The 23,999-nt window shown below is 40.7% G+C and overlaps 1 protein-coding gene across 2 annotated transcripts in view; it reads left to right on the forward strand.

Annotated features, from left to right (window-relative positions):
• The window catches only part of sema3bl (sema domain, immunoglobulin domain (Ig), short basic domain, secreted, (semaphorin) 3bl), a 74,621-nt gene extending 52,490 nt beyond the window's left edge, over positions 1 to 22,131 (forward strand). Inside the window, exons 5-16 of one of the 2 annotated variants that reach the window (XM_033628921.2) lie at positions 3,345 to 3,435; positions 6,066 to 6,182; positions 7,663 to 7,805; positions 9,588 to 9,702; positions 9,890 to 9,959; positions 10,635 to 10,779; positions 15,987 to 16,218; positions 16,360 to 16,451; positions 16,746 to 16,787; positions 16,913 to 17,138; positions 19,998 to 20,128; positions 21,602 to 22,131. In XM_033628921.2, the coding sequence (XP_033484812.1) occupies positions 3,345 to 3,435; positions 6,066 to 6,182; positions 7,663 to 7,805; positions 9,588 to 9,702; positions 9,890 to 9,959; positions 10,635 to 10,779; positions 15,987 to 16,218; positions 16,360 to 16,451; positions 16,746 to 16,787; positions 16,913 to 17,138; positions 19,998 to 20,128; positions 21,602 to 22,114 (1,917 nt within the window). In that variant the 3' untranslated portion in view covers positions 22,115 to 22,131. The remainder of the gene's footprint in view (positions 1 to 3,344; positions 3,436 to 6,065; positions 6,183 to 7,662; positions 7,806 to 9,587; positions 9,703 to 9,889; positions 9,960 to 10,634; positions 10,780 to 15,986; positions 16,219 to 16,359; positions 16,452 to 16,745; positions 16,788 to 16,912; positions 17,139 to 19,997; positions 20,129 to 21,601) is intronic. The other variant, XM_033628922.2, reaches the window with a different exon arrangement.
• The last annotated feature ends 1,868 nt before the right edge of the window (positions 22,132 to 23,999 follow it).

Here is a 23,999-nt window from a genome sequence, read left to right on the forward strand (position 1 = left end):
CATGTATAAGATGCACAAGTGTTCAGCGAACGCAGAAGTGCACAAGCACACACCCACATCCCATGCACATACACTCAGATGGGGAAGACAAATGTGCAGTGACGTTAACTTCAGTAACAATAGAGCAAAGAGGTGCTGAGAGAATAAGGATGACTAATGAGTGAACTTAGAGACCTCGTCAGAGAGTGAGATGGAGAGCAGAAAACAGATGTAAACCAAAACAGAAATTCAAGATAAAGAGAAGATGAAAGCGATGAGATCCATGGAAGAAAGAAGGGAAGAGGTTCACTGGGCGATGAAATGAACAAACAACACATTTACAAAATCATATATATCAAACTTAAGAGCGACATTTTTATTGTTCAGTATCTCTATCGATGAATTATTGAGAAAGTGGTGTGCACAAAAGCCATCATCTTCTGTTAACGTGATTTGTGATTGAAGCGCCACATTTCTTCAAATGGTTGCCAGTTTTGTGACAAAAAATGTGGCACAACTTCAAAATGACTGAATAAATAATCACACAGTGCACAGAGTCAAGTGAAAACGACAAAAGGAATCTTCATAAATCACACTGATGTACAGCGCTGCATGAATAGTGTGAGACAAGATTCAGAGTTAATTTTAAACGTCCCCCATCATCTCAAATTTAATTAAGTGTGAGTGTGTGTGATCACTCTGCGCACTGGTGGGCTGTATATGTGCCCTCTGACACCTGTAAGACTCAATTAAAACCTCTTCAGGAACATTCAAAAAGCTACATGTGAATCAAGTAAGAAATTAACTGTCTCTCTTTATTTCCTGACAGCTGCTGGATATGCCAGTGTATATATAATCTTTTGGTGTGTGTCTGACAGAAACAATGTGCCGTGTCCATGTTGCTCAGCACGCCTGAGTATGAGTTGGTGCACGTACAAAATTTAACATGCGTGTGTGTGCGTATTGTCCACTCTGTTTCATTCAGTATTTTTATCCCGCAGACTTCAATGTCATCATCTCCCCTGTGATCTCCACTCAGTCAAAGACTCACCCTCCCAGTAACAATACTCCATTGTTTATAAGAGGAACACAGAGTCACACACACAGAGTTCACCGTAAGGACATTTAAATCAGTTATACGAACTCAAACTGGAGGTCTTACTGTAGGCCCTGTCGCCTTTCATTCCCTGTTTTATCCTGGAAAGTCGACTACGTTAGGACTCACATTGATCACGCCCAGCAGCCTGGTACACTGATGTCGTCGAAGTGGGAGTAGTCAGGCTAAAAACAAAAGGTCTTTTATCCACAGCGGCCCTGTTTTGACCTGGCAAATCACACAATCCAAGGATGTGGCCAGTGTTCGTCAGGTGAACTTGACTAACTGGTGAATGACGAAGAAAAAACCACTCTGTTATTCTAATTGCTTCCTTACTTCTTCACTGCTGGAGTAAGAAAAAAGAATTTGAGTGCAGTTTGATGTTGAATGGTGATCCACAGAATCCTGCTGACAGTACAAATGTGTTTGGGTGGGACCTTTCCACTTGGCACTTTTTTACTTTAATTGTCTGTTTTGATCAATCATTATGACCATGGGTGGATTATGAGACAATGGACCCTTGAGCACAGACATGTTGAAGGCCCAACACCTCTCCTAAAGAATTTGTGTTGATTTTGCGTCTATTTGTGGTAATTATGCATCTTCTTGTAGTTATTTTGTTTCTCTTTGAGGTCATTTTGTGTCGTCTTGTCATTTTTTTTGTGTTTCGTTGTGGTCATTTTGTGTCGTCTTGTAGTTATTTTGTGTCACTTTGTAGTCATTTTGTGTGTCTTTGTTGTTGTTTTGCCGTTTTGTTTGCAGTCCCTTTGTGTCATTTTTGAGACATTTTGTGTCTCCTAATTTTGTGGCTTTTCTAATTGTTTTTTGTCCCTTTGTGATCATTTTGTGTTTCCTTGTAGATGTTTTGTGTGTTTTTATTGTCATTTTTTGTGCCTGTTGTTGTTTTGTGGCTCTTTGTAGTTCCTTTGAATCACTTTGTGGTCTTTTTGTGTCTCTTTATGGTCATTCTTTCTCTGTCTCTCTGTCTTCTCCGAGTCTTTTTTCTGGTCAGTGTGTGTTACTTTGAGTGACATTTTGAAGATGAAGGCCGGAGGGTCTATGACACTTTGGGCCCCAAGCATGTCCCTGGTTAGTCTCGCGTGACCAGCCTCTCTTATTTCGGAATGGGAGTCTGGGGACATTCGTCTTTCATTTTGTAATAGAAATGGGCGGGGATATCCAGACCACGTGAAGGCATTGCCATAGGTACAGCACGTGTGTTACATGTAACACACGCAATAGAGCTGAATCAAATGAAATCATATCCATTTTAATCTCTTCTTGTGATGCACTGAACATTTCCTTTTCTGTTGTACTACGGACAACAATTAGAGGAACAGCAATTCCGGTGTAGGCGGGTGTAAAGCAAAGCTAATCTGCCGTTGGTCGAGGAAGTACGGAAGTACAAGGATTTGGATCCAATCACATCACTGCCACTGGGAGCCAGCGCTAGTTCTATTACAACTTTCCTATGGGAATGTCCACAGACAACAGAGTCAGCCAGCATGCTGACGTCATCGACGTCTGTGTAAGAGACTAGTCCCTGGTAGGCTCGTTTAGTAATGCATTCATGATTTTGACAACTCAGGTTTTTTTTTTTTTGTTTTTTTCCAACAGTCTTTTATTTGTGCCGCTGAAAACATAAATCACATCACCTCCTGTGCAGCAGAATATATTTTACAGGACAAAAAAAAAAACAGGTGCTCCACATCACAAATAAGAATGCTTTCATGGACATGGTATTGGTTCCGTCAAGTTGGCAAGACAGAGTGGAAACATTTTCACATGTAAATGTCATGGATCATGACTTTATATATTTATTTGGTCAGTTACTGCTCTGTATGTGTTGAGTGAGTTTTATGATCCCGGGGGTCATGAAACCTGTTGTCATATGAACTGTCAGAATTATTTTTCTATTGATAAAGTTGGATTTTATGTGCAGTCTTTATTTGATAACAGTCGTACGTAATTTGTTTTCCTTTGTTACCCTGCTGCCTCTGTAATATACAGTTCAGCTCTCAGGGTCGATCTCAAGTGGGAACCATGTGGGAAATTTTTTTCTGAACTCTGGCAACTACGCTGATCCTGCATTTCCTGGTTTCTCAGACAGCGTCTTAGTTCTCAGACAGACACGGAGTTCAGTGCAAGGACAGATAAATCTGAAACATAGGCTGAGAGTCAAAACAGCTAGTTTTGATACATTCTTTCTTACAGAGCACATGCTGGAATTAATGACTTAAAATCTTTCATGTGTCCCTTTCTTCTGCAGCATGTGTTCACTATGGACCCTACAAATGTGGAGAATGGACGAGGGAAGGTTCCACATGACCCCAGCTTTCCCTTCGCTAGCACCTTCAGTGGTATGTCCCGTGTTGTTTTGCCTATATTTCTAAACAATTTCCCAAGAGAACCAGTTTCCATGGGTATTTTTGGCCTACATTAAAAAACTGTTGCATGTTGTATCCCTCCTCCTTCGGAAATACCCAAAAAATGCCCCAGAACAGAAAGACAAACACTAAGGATATCCGATCCAAAAAGGTGGGTATTCTATCCCTATCCCATTGAAACAACTTTCACAAGCTGACCCGCTGTGACAAAGCTGTCAAATTAACACTGGCCTTTTTGTAGTGTGTTATTCTTTATCTGCCACATCTAACTATTTAAAATGTCAAACACAGATCTCATTCTACACCTTTCCCCTCTCTGCACTGATCTCTGCTATGTTTTGAAATGATGATAACCTTCAGAACAGCAACTAGGGAAACCTTTTTTGGCTCTGACACATTTACACATGCACACACTCTGGAGCTGAGTAGGTTAAATAGTCCTGGGTGTTTCTCTATGAATGTCATTCAGTATTTAGTTTATGGAAATAATGCTGATTTATACCAGTGACAGACAATCCTGGGAGCCACTGAGGCAGGAAGTGTGTATGTGTATGCAGGCCTCTATCCCACCTTCCTCTCTCTGCAGCTGGGTGCTTTAAGCATCAGAATTTATTTCACAAAGCATCGTATTTGGCAGGAAATTGTTCAGTTATAGCCAAACACTCAGTAGTTTGGACCTCAGAGACATTCAGTGGATGCAACGATACAGAGCAGGACACCCAAAGCTGTTGAAGAATGTCATTAGGCCTGCAGAAGTTTACTATAGAAGACTGACATATAAAAAGAGATTTTGAATTGCACAGTCTGGGAGAGGAAGGTGATTTGTTGTTGAAGGTTTGTTCACCTGCACTGGTTTAAATGTCACAACATGATGAAAGTGGAAAGAGCTGACTTTTGCAGATCTGTCGGCCTCCTCAAGGTCAGCAGGTGTTGTGTGAAGTGACCAGTCAGCTAAAGTTTAAGCTCCTGTTACAGGACTGTCCTTGAGTCTGACTGACTGCAATATTTAGGGTGTCTGTTCCTATCTCTGACCGTGACCACTGACCTCTCATTGGATTTTCCTCTTCAGGGATCACCCACACTCTCATTTTTCTCCTATGTTACTTACACCAGCCTCAAAACTATTCTGTAAAATAAGAAACAAATCAAGAGAAAACTGATAGACATGGATGAAATACTGAATGGGCTACAGGGCACAAGCCCAGAGCCCAAAGTGTCAGGCCCCCCCTGGCCTTCACCTACAAAATGTCACTCAAAAAGACATGTACTGACCAAGAAGAGACTGGAAATGACCGCAAAGAAACACAAAACGACTCTAAAGAGGCGGAAAAATGCAAAACATCTGCAAAGACACAAAGAGATTCATGACGACTACAAAAAGGGGCAAAACAATCACAAAAAGACACACAATGACCACAGATAGACACAGAACGTTGTTGTGTGCCTTGCCCCTATGTAGGAGAGGTGGTGGGACCTTCCGCACAGCTGTGCCCAGGGGTCCACTGTCTCACAGTCCGCCCCTGCTGATAGAGTAGACCAAGTGTGGACTGACAATAATACAGACACAGGCATACAAACCGGGCTTGACCAACATATTACAGCATAAGATGAGCAAATGAAGAAAGAGAGAAAAGGTGCCAAGAATGAAACTGTAAAAGATGATGATGAAAGTCCTCTTCATCAGCCACCCTCCAGCATAGTAATCTTTTCTTCTCCTGAATTTCAGTATCTTCTCCCAAAATACACAAAGCTCAGCAGGCTCTGTCATCACCAATTACTGTATCTGCATGTGCGTGTGTCATGTTTGCTTATGTCAACAAGAGTCGACTGTATTTATGTTTGTGCATGTTTGTAAGGTAAAGAGAGATGTGTGTGTTTCTAATACCGTTATTGCAGCCAAATGAGATTAGATAAGAATTAATACACAGCAATGAGATCACTTTCTGTAGCCAGATTGATTTTCTACATTGGTCACTATGCTGGGAAAAAATAAAAACAAAACAGACTGTTTTTTTCTGAAAAACTATCTCTAATAATTCTTCATTATCTGACCAGTGTTGTATGATTTCTGTCTCCAAGTTGCTGAGGTTGCTGTCTTGTCTAATGACAGATAACTGTGACTGTTAGAGGGTTTTCCAAGGTTCATTTACTCAACATGGCACAGGACAGATATTATATCTACTTGCAGGAAATTCAGTTTTCTGAGTTGTTGAAATTCAGTCCATGCCTATGGTCTCACTGGAGGATGTACTGTACGAAGTTTGTTTGAGTTTGGGTCTCAGATTACTCTCTCGGTGTGTTCTATATTGGATTTATTTGATCTCCTTTTTCCTTCCCTTCGTCTGAACCGCAAGTTCTCATTCTGTCACCCACGATTTCCTTATTGGTCTTCTGTGCCAAACTTTTTATTTTCTCTTAATCTGTTTTCCTTTATTGCTGCCGTTTCTTTACATCTGCTTCTGTCCCTCTACTCTCCAATCCCTTCCACTTATTTCACTCTTACCTTCTTTTGTCTTTGCTGCTGTTTGTTATATGTATCTCCCTACCTTACTCTTTAAACTAATTCTCCATCTCCCTCCACCTCTGTCCCTGCCTCTCTATAGGTGGGGAGCTGTACACAGGACTGACTGCAGACTTCCTGGGTAGAGACTCTGTGATCTTCAGGAGTATGGGAGGTCGCTCCATCATGAGGACAGAAACTGACCAGAAACTTCTCCATGGTAATGTTTCGCTGTTTTATCAACCTGAAACATTTAATACAGAAATGAGAAAATATAAATCAAACATTATTTTCCATATTAGGAGGACACCTTGGAGTGTATTATTATAATACTCATTTAGGTCCATTTTGCCAGTGAGAGGTAATCAGCAATATAGCCTGAAGCAAAAGCACATATACTACGGTTACATGTTGTGTTATATACTCATACAAAATGTTAATGAACACTTGCCAGCCAATCAGATATTGATGTTTCCCCTAGGCCATAGTGTGATATTAGTTAATTTAATTATCCAATTACATTTTGTGTGTGTGTGTTTTGTGTGAGTGGACTTAACTTTGTGGGACACTGGTATTATCAGGAAAAACAAACTACAGTATCTACTGTTATGTTATGCATTTTATTTTGCTGAAAATCTTCAGATATGACTTTCAACACAAATTATAGCTAAGACTCAAAGATCTTTGGTCAAAGGAGCAAAATAATGATGGCAAGTTACTTGTTTATACTGTAAGGCAGTTTACAATAGTACAGTTTGTGCCCCCTCTCTTCCCTTACAAATGTTTCCTTGTTGCTAGATGTAACATTTAGATTGGTTAGTTGACATTGCAAGATAATGTATGAGAACAGCAAGTTTTGGATGGAGTCAGTTTGTAAAGGTTGAACGGTGCATGCAGCTCATTGCATGGACAGCGCTAGCTTGCTCTTCTGTACCTCAACTAGAGACTGCAACCGCGCAGAGTTGCCTTCACCGATGTAAATGGCTCTATGTTCAGCACTCATCTGCCAAAGTTAAGTGCAGAAACAGAAGATTCCTTGTTGTGTGAAGTGATTTGCCAGATGGATTAGCCTAGCTTACATCTGAACCAAAAGCCAGACAATACTTAAGTGCACATCAAGCAGTGCCATCCAGGGTAGTGACATTGTTTTATGTTTAGAAAGCATCAGGTTCTGTTTTGGTTTTGTTTCAACATTTGTAGTGATACATATTAAGCTTGAGGTCTGCCCCTCCCTCAGGAAATAATGACCGTCAAAAACTTCATTTCATGTGTTCTACTGAATTCTTCTGCATCAATGTATCGCAGAAATGTCATGTACTTCCTGCTTCAGCTGTGCATAGTTGATTCATCTTCTTTCTGTTTAATGGCAGGTTGCAACTGCTGCTTTTAAGGGTTTCATACTCACACAGCCTACTTTATCAGAGGCATTGTTGTGTCTATGAGTCGCTTTTCAGCAGTTTGTCCAAACAAAAGCCCTCTGATACTTTCATATATTTATTGGAGTAGACAAATGTCCACTGTCCTCTGTGCCCCCCAATAAATCTATACCTGTGGTTGTAAATATTGTACATTTAAGCAGCAAGATGGGCTCTGCTGCTATGAGAAAGACTACTTATCATTGTGATGTTCTGCTTTGTTTTCTTTAAAACCATAGTCATAGTAACGTCCATGTCTCTCCATCATTAAATCTTCCTCTGCAGACCCTAAGTTCATCGCTGCCCACCTAATCCCTGACAACGATGACAGAGACAACGATAAAGTGTATTTCTTCTTCACTGAGAAGGCCACGGAGGCAGGGGACAGGGAGGGAGCCATACACACACGTATTGGACGAGTGTGTGCGGTGAGATACTTTATTAACTCTTCATGAGTACACATTTACTTTGAGACGCAGTACATGATGTTTCTGTTAAAGCTGCAACACGCAACTGATATCTAGTCACACAGAGACTTTTATGCGCCAAGGATTTTGAGAGGCCAAGGTCATCTCTCACTGAGTCTCATGCTGTCACTCTATTCCCATGGAGGTGAATTTTGTCAGAGGTTCTCAAGGCATTAAAAAATTTCATCTGAAGAACTCCAGATGCACACAGAAGGATTGAGAGATTATCTGTTGGCAGGTGGGGAAGAGTGAAGCCAGATGGTCAGGTGAGCTACAGTGAGACATCTGCAGTCGTCTTTCACTTGAGGAAGAGGCTGTGATCTGGGAGAGTCTGAGAATCCTATTGGGCGTTCTTGTTTTTTGGAGGATCTGTCATGGCCTAAATTTTGAGTCAATACCAGGCCTCTCACTCTGATTCACACTCCCATTGAAGTCCACTGTAAAAGGGGTTATATGAGAACACAAGTACAGAGAAAGGCTAAGCTGGAGAGAGACAGTAATTTGATTTATGGTCACATACAAATGTCTGCAGGATTAACTTCCCAGGACAGGAGATAATAGTTTTATGGGTCTATCCTGCTATTGTGACAGTTCCAAACCCTCTTGTGGAAAAGACAAATGTCTTTTGGAGCAGTCAAATATTTACATTTCCTCTAAGGACTGTGAAGGCATCATGTTATTCGGAATAATACAAATTCTTTCTCCTTCCAAAACCCACACAGCTGTCAAATTGGCCAACTGTGATCTCCATCTGCTCTGCAATCTCACTCACATTCTATCACGCATTGATTTGTCTTAGAAAACCATATGTGTTATGAGCGCGTCATAGGTATGCATAGAAGAATACACGCAAATTATACACATCTACTCACTTGTTCGACTGTGCCAGAAAAGTTTGCACAAACTTCTCAGACAGAATCCCACCTAAACCTTCGAATTATAACTTTCTCTGTCATCCTCATCTTCCTCTCCCTCACTCCTCTTTCTCTCCATCTGTCTCTCTTTGTCTCCCTACACACACATGTTATAGTATTTCTTCTCCAGCCCTCCTCTCCCTTAGGCGATTCTGAATAGTTGTCATCACTTCCCCCGTGGTGCTTTTTGCCAAGAAGCCAATTATCACCGCTGGTCCTCATCTCTCTCTGTCACACACACAAAGACACATTCTCACACACACGCATGCATAGACACACACACATGCACCATGCACACTGTCCTGCATATATGCATAAAAAATTATTCAGTTTTGATAAAATGGGATGATGAAGGACACACACACACACACACACACATACACACACACACACACACACACACACACACACATGCATCCAGTAACTATTGTGAGTCCCTACATATTTGTTCTCTGCAAAGGACACCACATTGTCCTTTTTTCCAACTGAATTTAGGAGTGATGTTCCCTTACTGCTTGTTTCAGCAGGCTTTTTGCCTTCGGTCTGGTCTTCAACAGCGGAATATATGATTGGCAGGATGGAGTTCATTCATGTGACAGACATGAAACCTCTGGAATGTCCTTGTTTTTTTTAATTTAAGTTCATAATCCTGCTCCATTGTCCTAAAATTGGGGATCTTACACTGTCTCACCCACTGCAAACACCCCTTAAAGCTGCTTTAACCCAAGTGTTTCAGTCCCATTCCAGTGTGCTGGAGGACAATGAAATGACTATTTGGAAATGAATATGTAGCTGTGTTTTATAGATTGTGCGTCCTGTTTTCCACCAGAATGATGTTGGAGGCCAGAGAGTGCTGGTGAACAAGTGGAGCACCTTCATCAAAGCCAGACTGGTCTGCTCTGTACCAGGGCCTCACGGCATCGACACACACTTTAACCAACTGGGTGAGATACACACAAACCTTTTTTAACAAGGTTACGTATTTGAACCTGAACACATAAAGCAGCATTTCACCTACAAATGCATATGGACACTGTGCAGAAAACACCTTTTCTCTTCAACATATAAAAGGCACAAGAGCATTTACGCACACAGACATACTCAATTGCATTGTCTTCTTATACAAAACAGAGGATGTTTTCCTGCTGAGGACCAAGGATGAGAGGAACCCAGATGTCTATGCAATCTTCAGCACCATTAGGTGAATTACCATGAAGCATCACACATCAACTACTCTGCCTTACTTTATCAGAATTTAATCTAGCTTAGATTTTCTCAAATAAAAAGAGAGGAATTTTATTGTGAAGTTGTGTTTTTCCTTCATTTAAAGGCAGTGTATGACATAAAGTTTCCTCCCACTGGGAAGTCAAAATGAGTGTCTTGACTAATAGAGTTGCTAAAGCCTACGTAATTGAATTTATGTGATTTGGGATGTTGCAATATCCCATGGTGGTCAAATGACAGCATTAGAGGCTTCTCCACTGCCACATACTTAGCAACCTAACAACATCCAGTGGTGTGGTGCTGCAGTGATGTAGCTGTGTATTCTAAGATGTGTCAGTACACAATGACATCACTGTTAACTGTGGCTATGGGTGCACCAGATCACACCCATTAGTAATGCTGGCTGTTCAGCCTGGTTTGTTAACACAAGTGATGATAGCTGATTTTGTGACTTCAGTTACTTGAAACTAATAATGTTTTTATTGCTGTTAGACTTTAAAACCTTTATGGATCCAAGTAATTAAATACAGACACTGGTGACTTCATTATTGCCCTCATTTTCAACCACTCAACAAGTTTGTCTTTCTTGCAAATGTAACTGAATCTGTTTATGAAGATTTTCAACTGTATATCGCTGGTCTCTCCTCCACAGTAATGTGTTCCAGGGTTTTGCCGTGTGTGTTTACCGTATGGCTGACATCAGAGAAGCCTTTAACGGACCCTTCGCTCATAAAGAGGGTCAGGACTACCAGTGGGGGGCCTATGAGGGCAGGGTCCCTTATCCAAGACCAGGCGTGGTGAGTGATTGTTACACAGTACATTACCTCTAACCCTAAATTTACTTAAAGTTTTAGTTGCCCAATCTTAACTGTACCTTAACCACGCTGCACTTACCATAACCACACTATTTCCCATAATACTTGCCACTGCTTGGCAACACTATAAGGAAACATAAGATGTCTGACCGATCATATGCTGATGACACACAGGTTTACATTTCTCTATCCTCTTCTCATCTCAGTCCTATTAACAAACTTGTAAACTGTAATTTTCATCCGCCCAGCTGGCCATCTACATTGGTTGAATTTAGGTAGTGACATCAGGTGACCAAAAGTCAATTTAACATAGAATACTGTCAACAGTTGATGTTGATATTTTGTTGGTTTTAAGTTGAGTTACAAAAATCCACCATCTTCCAAACCTCTCATGTTACCGTCATCTTGAGGTAGAATAATGACATTTAATCGTAAGGTATGGCGGACAAACCCCAGCATCTGCAAAACATCATAATGTTATCGTCCATACAACATAGACCAGTGCCTTTTTGACGTCCTGTGCTAATTGAGTTTGCTTGGAAAAAGTTAGAGGATTTTTACTTCAAACATGCTGAAAAACTGGTAAATGCATTTGTTTCAAACATAGCAATTTTTTTGTTCTCGGATAACCAACAGGAAGGCTCAAGCTCATTTTAAAACATAGCGGGAGCAGCAGCAGCAGTCGTGCATGCTAAAGCCTCCGCTATGATCATACGGTTGAATCAACACCTCTCTGAAAACAGTTTTAACAATATCTGAACCCTTATTAAGGTAGGTTTTATTGCAGGGGTGCCATATTAGAATGCAATAGTTGTAGCTAGGTGTACCTACACTATCATGCCAGTACTTAAAATCACTTCAGAATCAGTTTAAAATTGGTGGAGCTTTTTGTCATTGTGGTGACCTCACTGGGAAAAAAATCTGCATTATTTCTTGTAACGTGAGAAGAAATCCAGTGGCTTGAACTCATTCATTTTTCTACAGTGATAATGTGGATGTGCTGTGTTTTTCCCAAAACATATTTAGCTAGTGACACAACTGTGTACAAATGCAATCCTTATGAGAGGTTGCTCAGGCTTACTGTCTAAGCTACAATAGAGCAGGAAAAAAAGAATTGCAAGGTGATAAAAACATTAAAAATGAGGCGAAGAAAGTTTCCATATCAGTAAAGTAAACTACTGTATGCGGTAGTGCAGCTGTGGTGACTGTACACAGTGCAGAGCCTTCTCCTGGTTTACATCCTGACTCTCAGCAGAGCTCTGTCATGTTCTCTCAACCACATCACTGTAATTCAGACTTGTTACACACATAAACACACGTGTGTTAGGCAACACACATACACACGCTCACGTCGCCCGTGTAATTCCACCTCATTACCAGAGTGCAGGCGAGCGTATGGAGGCAGAAGGAATATGAATAATGTGAGAACAGAGCAGACACCTCTGTGGTTTCACTCCGCTGACTCTCTGATTAACAGGAATGTCTTGGCCCAAAACTGAGAGTATAGAAGAAAGAGAGAAAGAAAGAGAGGAAAGGAGGAAATGGAGGAAGAGAGGAAACAGGGAGAAAGATGACGACGCAAGGCAGGCTGATGAAGAAGCACAGATGGGAAGGAGAGAAGAGTGAGAAGATGGAGGCATATCAGTTGATTCTTGCTTCTTTTTGATTGAAATATTCATCAAAACTCATTTGATGAAAAATGTCTTGCTGTCCTACATAGATGTTTAGCTGGAGTTAAAATATTCACTCTATTCATCTGTAAAACTGTTACAATGACCTAGATTTTTCTGTCTCACTCGCACCAGACAGAACATTTACGTCCTTTTCATTTTCCTGGATTTAAACATCATACTATGTAATATCCATCATCTCTCCTTACTCACCTGTCAAAACTCACCCAGGAATGGAAAATAAAAGTTCAGTTAATATGAGAGAGATTTGGTGAATTCATGCTCCCATGATATTTATTTTGGATTGAACTTTCATTGCACATTGTTTAAATTTGTGACAGAACTCATTCTGTAATAGAGGAAATGATGGGATAGTCTGGATTGCGGATTTACCAGAGTTTTAATGGTAATCCTACCTGGACTGAGATATGTAATATATTTCTCTGCCTGCCTCTTTCATCCACATGGACATCTAATCATAAAGGCCCCTTGATTGACGGTTTAATAACAGGCTTTTGGGTTGCTACCAGAATGACATTATTTTTTGGTGATCCATACAGTTTTTAATTTACCTGGGTGTTTGTCTTGGATTGGTTTCTGACATGAAAACCACTTTTGTAGCCTGTTTTATATCAATAGTATTATAATATGCTGTCGCATTTAAAATTAGAGCATCATCTGCATATTTTCTGCACCCTGTCTGCCCTGACAGTTAAGATTGGTTTTAAAGTGTCATACTTTACAAGATTATTTTTTAGGGCTTTTCGCCTTTATACAGGAGCTAGCGAGTGACAGGAAAGGGGAATAAGAACAGGGATGACAAAGGGCCACAGACTGGAACTGAATCCGAGATGCTCCCAGCCTGGGATCAGCAGTTTGTTGTGCATCAAAATTAGTGATCAGCAGATGTATCAGAATGATAAGTGCAGTAAGCATCTTGTATTTGTTAATGTTGTTTGTCAGCTTGTTACTGGCAGTGGCTGACACAGCGTTAGTGGTTGTGAAACGTACATTATATCTGCTACACTGTCACAGTGTGTTCACATTGGTCAAGTTTAAATCTAAAAAACAAACAAAAAAATCTGCTCTGTGCTGGAGGTTTCAGTTTCCTTTGCTGGTGCTCTGTCGAAGTCCGTTCCCCCGTCGATGTCTTTACTGCATTAGACAGCAATTGACTTTTGAATTTATGACATACCTAATCTAGCTTGCCTAGATAGGTCGGAGCTCAGATTTTAAGGTTGTACACAGATATCACCTCCTTTAGTAGAGGAATGTGAAAACACCTTTCTAGAGGCAAACTTTGCACTGATTACAGACAAGTTCAAACATTTTAGGGGACAACAGAAGAAAGACATGTTTAAATGGAGGGGGACTTTAGCAATCCTTTCTCCTTTACCTGATTCAGTCAGAACACATTTCAGACCAATTCAGGGATTGTCAACTACCTACTTTGAATTGAGATAGAATATGGGATATCAGGATGTTTCTTAATTAAAAACAGGCTCTTGCTAACTTATTTATGTGAGCTAAGGTTGATACAGAATTGAGGAAAGTAATTTTCCAGGATTTGTACCTCAACTAATCTCACTCCCCTCTGCTGGGTCCTTTTTGTTATAATTGAGCAATTTCCCAAATACAATACAAAAGGGCTGACACAATGCACACTGTGCTTAACACACGTACACGTAAACACACATTATTACCATGTACAGCCAGTACATGGTAATAATGGGTGTGAATAGAAGTCTGCCAAATATGCTCACCTCTTCTCTCTCTCATTAATCCTCACTTGGCTCTCAGTTTGAGATTGAAAGCAGTTGACTTTCTGCAGCAAAGTTCAGATGAGTTTGACAAAAGGTTTTGGAGCTGTTCCAGTTTAGGTTTTACGTGCTGTGCAAACAGAGGAGTGGTTTAGTTAGCAGCTGACATATCAAGGATCTGTATTATGAGCTGCACAACTATGAGCTGTGTGGAAATCTTATATAAATTCATGTTGAAAACATAGTCCCTTCAGTTCCAAAAAGAAATTAAAAGAATATAACGTTGATTTGTTTTGTGTGTCAAAATAACAGTTACATTGATTTTAGCACAGTTTACCCACAGATTAAGTAAAGTGTGCTTGGAACCCATTTTGAATTATGCACAAACCCTTCTTCTCATAACTCATGCATTTTTCCAGAAGCATTTGTAGTTAGTAAGTTGCAGAATTGAGTTTCGATTTTCTTACGCATTCCTTACCTGCTACCATATACAGTGATTGACGCCATTTAGTAAATCATACTCACAGGAATTATACATCAATGGTTTGTGCAGATTTAAGTCCCTGCACAGTTCAGATCCGCCCTCTGAAAACTGAATCCAGACCATTACAGGGATATTGTGTGGATCACTTACTGTTGTGATAAGCAGGAGTTACAATATATCTACCATATGGAAGTATAGTCTGGAATAGCAACATCAGGTAATGAGATTTATACAAATACCAAGTGGTCAGATGACTAACTGCTCTCTAAAGAATCCCGACTGTGCAAGAAACTTGAGCTCACTTAAATTTCGCCTCAGCTTCAATTTACATTTGTCAGATTATGACTTTGACATATGCTTTCATTTTAATCAGTCACTGCTGCAGTGATATTTCTCTTTACTGATGGGGCTTCTCTTATCTGCATCTCTGTCATCCCAGCCTTCATCAAATGATCACTTGTCAGTTTGTTTGCTTCTCAGGCTCTCAGGTAACTTCAAAGGATTTCAAAGTTTGAGGGAAATTATCATTCACCACAGAGCAGCTAATCTTGCAGCTCCTTAGTTTATTTCAAAGTCACACTCTTAACTTTATTTTTCTTTATTTGTGTTCTTTGGCCAAATAAGGCCAGATTGGAATCTTGTGAATCCAAACAGAAGCTCTGTGAAGACAAAGTCCGCCTCTGTCTCTCAGTTGCTACGGTCACCAATCTTAAATGCGCAAAACTGCAAAACGTTGGCTTCTTTGCAAAGGCCACATGGTTCGCATACATGCTTTCACTTGGACCGTGTTCAACCCTCCTAATTATCTGAGTAATACATATCTCAGCCAAGTGCCAGCACATTATTTTTCTCATTACTACAATGACACAAATGGAAGGAGTTTAAACTAACAACAAACTCTGCTTCTGTAAAGCTGCTTCCAAACACATAACTTTACAACTGTGGTTTTGAACTTTCATCCAACATTTTCAGGCACAATAAAACTGCTAATGAGGGTTCTTTGAGAAGACTTTAAAACCATAATTAGGCTACAATTCTTCTGGAAATCACACCTCCAGTGGTGGTAAATGGTGGGAATGTAGAGTCATGCTGGAAAAATGCCAGAATTTTGCTTTCTCTTTCTGCCTATGTTTGTCTACCCCTGCCTCTAGCCATTCTTCCAGTGTAGCATCAGCAGTTAACCAGGCAAGGATTTTACTGAAATTGTTCTTTTTAGATAATCCATCTCCCCTTTCCTTTGTTTCTCCACATCTTTCTCCACATCCACCTCTCCAGTGCCCAAGTAAAATTACCAACCAGCCGGGCAGAGAGTTTGGCAGCACAAAAGACTTCCCTGATTCAGTGCTGCAGTTTGCACGCAGCCACCCGTTGATGTGGCGTCCAGTGTATCCTGCCCTTCGCCAACCTGTGCTTGTAAAGGCCAACATTCCTTACAAGCTGAAACAAATTGTGGTGGACCGGGTCGAGGCAGAGGATGGGCAGTATGATGTCATGTTCATCGGCACAGGTAATACTAGTATGAATGTTATTGATTGAGCCCTGTGGGGAAATTGGATTATTGTGGCAGAGAGGAATTTGCAATAACATGCAGACATTCTGTTCCTGTTCTTTGACCTTGTCACTTACAGTAGGTGTTTGTGTCTTTCAGACGTTGGCACAGTATTGAAGGTCATTGCCCTACACACTGGAAACAGCCTGGAGACAGAGGAGGTCACACTGGAGGAGCTACAAGTCTTCAAAGTAAGATTTACTCCCTCAGGCGTCTTTTTCTTCCCCAGTCATTGTTTTTTAGGCCATATTGAAGAAGCGGCCGTTCATCATTATAGATAACATTTCTGTCCCCTCATCCCTCTTTGAAGTTGACAGATAAGGGACCACATATATGTCTTCAAAGAAAACCTGTTTAAACCTTATCACATTTTTTCCCTTCTCTATCTAAAAGAATAATTCTGCTCTGCAACTTGTCACTTTTCTACTTGTAAGCCTTTTCACACATTGTGAAATAGATCAGGTCAATTCTTTTTATTATTGCAGGTGCCAACTCCAGTTACATCAATGGACATATCCGTGAAAAGGGTACGTTAATGTGGCTGTAATTACAAACCTCATTCTCACAAACTTTAATTCTCACTTCTATTAAACAACTGTTTTACCAACATTTTACCTCACACTCTTCTCTCTTCTCTCATGATTTCAAACAGCAAGCCCTGTATGTGGGATCGCCAGCAGGTGTTGCGCAGGTGAAGCTGCATCGCTGTGAGACATATGGGAAAGCCTGTGCTGAGTGCTGCTTGGCCAGAGACCCTTACTGTGCCTGGGATGGATCCCTCTGTGCGCGGTACATGCCAAACAGCAAACGGCGTTACCGCAGACAGGACATCAGGCATGGCAACCCTGTGCTGCAGTGTGTGGATCAGAACTTGAATGGTAAGAGCAACGACCTACTTAAAACCTTCATTTGAGTCCTCTTTGTCCATTACGCAGGACGATTTCCTGGTTGGGTGACTTCCTGGACAGCACCCGGCCAAGTGATAATTCCTCATAAAACCACAACTTTTTTTTTTTTTTTAAACATTAGTTTTTGTGCGTTTTAAAACAGACAAGATATAACAATATAATTAGTGAGCTTAAGAGTTGCTGATTGGCAATCTTGTTACCAGTAGACAGAGCCAGGCTAGCCATTTCCCCCTTCTTCCAGTCTTTATGCTAAGCTCAGCTAAGCATCTGCTAACTGTAGCTTTATATTAACCAAATATACTGTATGACAGTGGTAGCAATCTTCTCATCTAAGAAAGTGAATGAGCATATTTCCCAAAATACTGAACCATACCTTTAACATTATAGAACAATGTAAAGATACAAGTGGTCAAACTGTTTCTGAGGGTGGTTGTTGTATTGCTGGGTTAGGATGCTCCATCTGCTTTACCATTTAGAAATGGGAAATAAAATTGAGAAATGAAAAGGGAAGCTTATTATCACCATAAATAGGAGATTCAAGTAAACAAATATTTGCCATAGTACATGACACTCCTCCTAGACTACTATATCACAAGTGTTGCACATTTTTTCATAGGTTTTAACAATTGCTTATTGTTCTGGTTTTTGCTCATGTTCTAAATATTATTTTATCTGTCAGCAAAGTTTTACAAAATCTTCCCAGGACACTGTGGGTGAGCATTACTTCTTGTATGGTCTAGACCAAGGCAGTCCTCTCCTCAAACTCTAAACTATTTAGCTGTGGATAGGAATAAGTGCCGGTGAGACCCCACTCTTGTGTATATTGTCTGTGCGTCTGTAAACACCTGAGGTCCAGGGAAGGATGCTGCTGGACATGTGCCAACCTGTGTTTGAATGAAGATTGTTTGTACAGTATGTGTTAGTGTCTGTAAGGGTCAGTGTAAGTCTCCATGCCTCTTTCTCAGGATGAAAGATAAAGAGTGTTTATGTGAGAAGTTAGATTTGTACGAGTCTAGCAGTTTATCCAAGCTGTGTGGGACAGATCTTGTACAGTATATTAGACAGAAAATACATGTTAACTCCTCAGCAACACGTCTGTTTACACACCACACACTCAGTGCATGCAGAACACAACCTTACTCATTTCACACCAGATTGTACATGTTGTTGGGCTTTGTAAGACATTTCGATTTTTGCCATCATTGATCTTTAAGAACCTCATTAAGAGGATGAGAAGACCAAACGAAAGATATGGTCTCTGTGTGTGTGTGTGTGTGTGTGTGTGTGTGTGTGTGTGTGTGTGTGGTCCTCACAAGTGACCAAAAAAAACAGTGGATCCCACAACTGTTAAAAACAAGTATGTGTGACAGAGAGCGAGAGCTGAAAGATTGACAAGCTCAAACTTAGGTTATCTAAAGCCATCAGTGATCATATGAAAAAGATAAAGTAAAGATAAAGTAGATGAAAGTAAAAATAAAGTAGATGTGGGTGTGAGGGCAAGAAACAGTGTGAAGACAGAATAAAAGGAGAAAAAGGAGGCTGTAGAGAGGGAGAAGAAAGGATGTGCTGTGGGTGTGTGTTTGCTCACCTGAGTGTAGGTATGGTGCTGAGTTGATAAATATACCTCCCTTAAGGCCTTTGGATGAACCCCTGTTCTACAAGGTCTCTTTGAGCCAAGGTGTCAAGTTGTTGTTAAGTAGAACTCCCAGAGGCATGTGTTTTCATTGCTAAGACTGAAATATCATCTTAACTTCGGACGTTTGCTATTTGTCAGTGATTTCTCAATGTGTGCTTACATGACATGAACTTTTACGAGGTACATGCAAAGATACTGCTTATTGTACTAACTGTGTCTTCAAATCACCATGATATGAGGCTGACATCATTTGTATTTTCTGAGGTTTGCAGCTCAAATTCCATTTTTTCTTGTGTACAGTAGGTAATGATCGGGCTTGTCTGACATAGCTTGAAAAATAAGCTTATTTGAGTTCTTGCCAGGAGTTAGATGAAAAGACTGATACCATGTCATGTCATGTCTGTACACTTAATATGAAGGTAAAGCCAGCAGCCATTTAGCGTAGCATAGCAGAAATAGGATAGTAATAGGATAGCCTGGCACTGTTTAATGGTAGAAATATCTGCCTTCTAGCACCTTTTAAGACTGGGTAATTAGCCCATTATTTGTTTCTTGTTTAATCCATATAAAACCCAAAGTGTTAAGACAAGTTACAGTTGTATGTGTGTATATATATATATATATATATATATCTATATATATATATATATATATATATATATATATATATATATATATATATATGTGTGTGTGTGTGTGTGTGTGTATATGTCTTGGCTTGGAGCAGTGACTTCCTGGTAGGTGTATTTTGTTACCTTTGGACAGAGCCTGACTAGCTGTTTCCATCTGTTTCCAGTCTTTATGCCAAGCTAAGATTTCTGTTACTGAATCTTCAATGAACTGAGATTGGTATTGATCTTCCTATCCAACTCTTGGCAAGAAAGCAAATAGGTTTATGTCCTGAAATTTTAAACAACTCATTGATATTGTTTTGTCAGATATCTGATTTGACTGGCTATTACCTTCAGTTTTGTTGACAGTGTCTTCACTGCTTGAGTCAGTTAGATGTGTGGAATTGTCTCACATACACATGGCTTAATGTGCTGCTCAAGAGGACTTCAGTTTACTTGGCAAATGCTTTTATACTGTACATTTGACGCACAAAGTAGGTGTCTGTAGAGGGTATTTAGTCCTTTACTAGACTGACAGTTCAATCATTTTACAATCTTTCAAATGATCTCTCTCTCAACCAGAAGACCTTGATGTGACAGAAGACAGGGTTGTGTACGGGACCGAGAACAACAGCACCTTCCTCGAGTGTGTTCCTCGCTCTCCACAAGCTACTGTTACCTGGCTGGTCCAACGTGATGACCGCAAGGAAGAGGTAAGATAAGTGTAGCTATCAGAACAAAATCATGATTGTAATGATGAAATGCCAACCTGTGCTATATGATAGGAGGGAGGTGGGGAAGCTTTGGGAGACAAATGAGAAGATGAATGAAACTTCTGGCCGGCAATGGCCAAAGTAACGGCCTTTAACTGCCTTTAAAAGTGAGATTTGTATGTGAATTTGGCACGTGGTTGAAACATTTGACAGCCATTTGGCATGTGGTTTCATTTAAGCAGTTATATTTCAAAGGAAAATGCACAACCACTCTTTCTCTTGGATAAACATGTGAATTCAAACCTTGACCACATGTTATTGAAAGCTGAAGTGTCACTCAATGTCTACTTGCCACTGAGACTTAAACACAGCGTTACAAAGTTCTTTTAAAACTACGTAGAAAATTATGTCACACTGCGTTTGCCCACACCCACAGTAATCATTCATTTGTTCGAGGGTATGTTTCTCCAAGCTTAATCGAGTGTCTCGGTCAGCCATGAGAGTATTAAGGCATTACCACCCCTCTCCATTTCCTTGCAAATAAACATTTGGCTGCCACTCCAGCTGACAAGGCTGCCATGTTTGTGTTGGCACAGAGGGATAGAATCTGAAGAGGGGAAGGAAAGAGGTAAATAGAGAAAAGAGAAGTATAAATGAATAAAGGAGAGACTTGGGTTGAAGCTACATAAGGAAAGAAAGAGAGAGTGAGAGAAGGAGTGAAAACTAACAGTGACTGGATTTCATGCAGCATTCTTGCTCTTGCAATTCAAGCTGAGAAAACAGTACAATGAGTCCCATTCGCCCTCTTTCTTCTCTCATGCTGTGAAGTGGATTACATGCTAGTTGCCCAATCATTCCTGATTTCTTTTTTATAGCTTGTTTGCAGCTGCCAGATGAATGGGCTGAAAGCAACACATTGAAAGCACAGTTGTCACAGGGATTTCTCTGACAAAGATATCTACCATCAGAAGAATTTCGAAGATGAAGATGCTTTAGTCCCATGAAATCTAGTAGCTTTAGAAATCTATCTTTTGCCCTGCTGTTTTGTTTATTCATTTTAATCTTTACATTTTTGTCAAAAGGCTTTGAAAGTTTTATATACACTAAAACGTAAATATCTTGCACAGGCAAATATTTGTGACATCCACAGATTCATGGTGAAATCAAGTTCAATTGATTTTATTTGAATTTTAAATATAACAAACTTTGCTCCCAACTTTGCATGCAAAGCGTAACAGAGCTAGAATCCATGCTGCTGTAAGGTTCAAAATATATTTGTGTCCCAGATGTTTCTTTTGCACCTCATTGTAGCGATGTGACTACATAATTGCAATAAAATTTCAAACAAAACTGTGCTGATTTTTCAGTAAAATTCAAGTGAATATCTGTGATTCTTTAGTATGTTAACAGTATGTTGTTTTCTCTTGCATATAATTTGTAAATAGGAACATATTCTTCCTCTGCCTCACTCAGGTAAAGCTGGATGAACGCGTGATGTCCACTGAGCAGGGCCTCCTGTTTCGTCGTCTCTTCCGCCAGGACGAAGGCATGTACATCTGCCGCTCCCGAGAGCATGGCTTCACGCAGACCCTGGCCCGCCTCACCCTCGAAGTCCTTCAGGGGGAGACTGTGGACGAGCTCGTGGCACGCGACAATGCTGGCCTCTCTGACTCGTTCAAAGACCGCTCCACAGGAAGCTACAGGGCCTGGATGCCTTGTAGCGCATACAGCAGGGGAGGCTCATCAAGCCAAATTGGTCAGTCCCGTACATGGTTCAAGGATATCATGCAGCTGATTGGGCCGTCAAACCTGCCACACGTGGAGGAGTACTGCGAGAGGATGTGGTGCAATGACAAGCTGAGGAGGAAACACAAGAGCATGCTGGAAAAATACCGCCAAGCACAGGAGAGTGCCAGAAAGGCACGTAGCAAGAGCTCTGGAGAACGTAACCGGACGCCGAGGGACCTCAGCGCTTTGGAGGAGTAACAGCGAGAAAGTGAGCAGGGGGAAAGGAAGAGAAAAGGGACAAAGATTGCAGTACAGGACAAGATGAACTGGGCAGCAAAAAGGGTCAGGACCAGAATCAGTTCCTAATAGTTGAAACTTTGGCGCTTGGGTTTGTAAGAATGTGGTAGATCAGAACAGAGCATCTGCTTTGGCCATTAAACCTAACAGAATGGATTTTGTGAAATCAGTGTATGTGTAGGTCAGGTGCTAGGGGTTGGTTCTGGACATGGCCCAAAAAACACAGAAGTGTTCGGTTGTCTGTAAAGACGGCACAAAAAAAGACTGCTACTGAACTGAAGAGACTGTTGCTAAAAAGAGGAGACGAAACACTTTTAGGATGCTTTTTAAAAATCTTGATTAACAAGGACTCCTCCTGCTCCCACACTTGTATACTTTTACGGTTAAAAACGCCTGACACTGCTTCCATTTTATCAAGTCATATAAAACCTTTACAAACCTCAGACTTAAAGAAGGTATGTGTGCCTGTGGACTGACTCTGTAATGAACAGTTTGGGTTGGCTTTTGGCAAATTGGAGCTTCAAAAGAGAGGAACATCACATTTACATACTTTGCATCTTTGGACTACAAAATAGCAGGTTTGTCAAGTGTAGCACACATACATTTACTTTCACTGGATTCATCTTCTTCTCACTTGATATTTAATGGTCCAAGTTTCTTGCCTTGCTCTGCACTTAGCTGTTTTTTTTTTTTTTTTTTTAAATGAAATATTCATGCATGACTTCAGCTCAAAACATAACTGAGTTTGCAGTGTATTTATAGGAGGCATATGCAACTAATTCACCCAGGCTTAGAGACTTACCATGTCTGATCTTGCCACTGTACTTACACACACACACATACACACACACACACACACACACACACACGCTTAAATAAACTGAAATCCCACTCACCCATAACACTGAATGCATAAGCTCAACTAGCCCAAACTGGAAGCTACCATGGGACGACTGTTGATGGTTCAACAGATTAAAGGCACATTGCTTTATTTTTACTGCTGTGGGTTGAACTTTCCATTAAACACCAGCTACAGATCAACATTCCCCCCTCACTGCCCTTGAAGGGATCTTTCAAAGCGGCTTAATGTCTTGTGTTTCAGGTTCTTGGGCACATACTGTAAGGAAGAACCCTTTAGCAGATCCGAATCACAGGGTGGATACACAAATCATTTTTCACTCTTTTGTTAAATTTGCAATATACGATATTCACTTTGAACATTACAAGCAAGCATGAAGGTGGCTAAGATGAGATGGTGATGGCTAGCAGTGCAGTTCTAGCAACAGTGCTGAAAGAGTTAACAGTGATAATGGGGGTTAGATTACAATCACCGGGTGACCTGGGGGGGAACTGGAGGGTGGGTGTATCACTTTACTGCCATTCCGCCACTGTGAGTTGGGGGCGGCGTTATTAGGGGTGCTAACAGTGCTAACAATGGCAACAGGGCTGAATGAGCTAACAGTTGAGCTAACACCGATATGAACAAGTTCAAAGAAAAGGAGGGCTGGAGGGACTCACATGCATATGCAGCTGGATTGGTACCACAACAAAGAACAGAGAAACCCAGATCACAACACACACAGAGTGTGCCTTCATTATCTGGTCAGGATGTCATTTCTCCACTGTATCTTTACATGGCAAACAAGTGTTTGCTGCTATGTTCTGAATGTCGTATATTGCGCGTTCGGCAATGCGTAATAGGGCATTTGGCCTCTGTAGTTTTTTTGCTGTGCATTTAGTAGTCAAAAACCATCCATTAAAAAGAGAAATTACATAACCTGACCTCTCTGACATAGCCTCACCTCACACTAAACTCATTTTCCCACAGTTCCTCTATGTGCTGTCG

This window comes from Epinephelus lanceolatus, chromosome 8 (assembly GCF_041903045.1).
Source record: "Epinephelus lanceolatus isolate andai-2023 chromosome 8, ASM4190304v1, whole genome shotgun sequence".
In the NCBI taxonomy this organism is placed as follows: Eukaryota; Metazoa; Chordata; class Actinopteri; order Perciformes; family Serranidae; genus Epinephelus; species Epinephelus lanceolatus.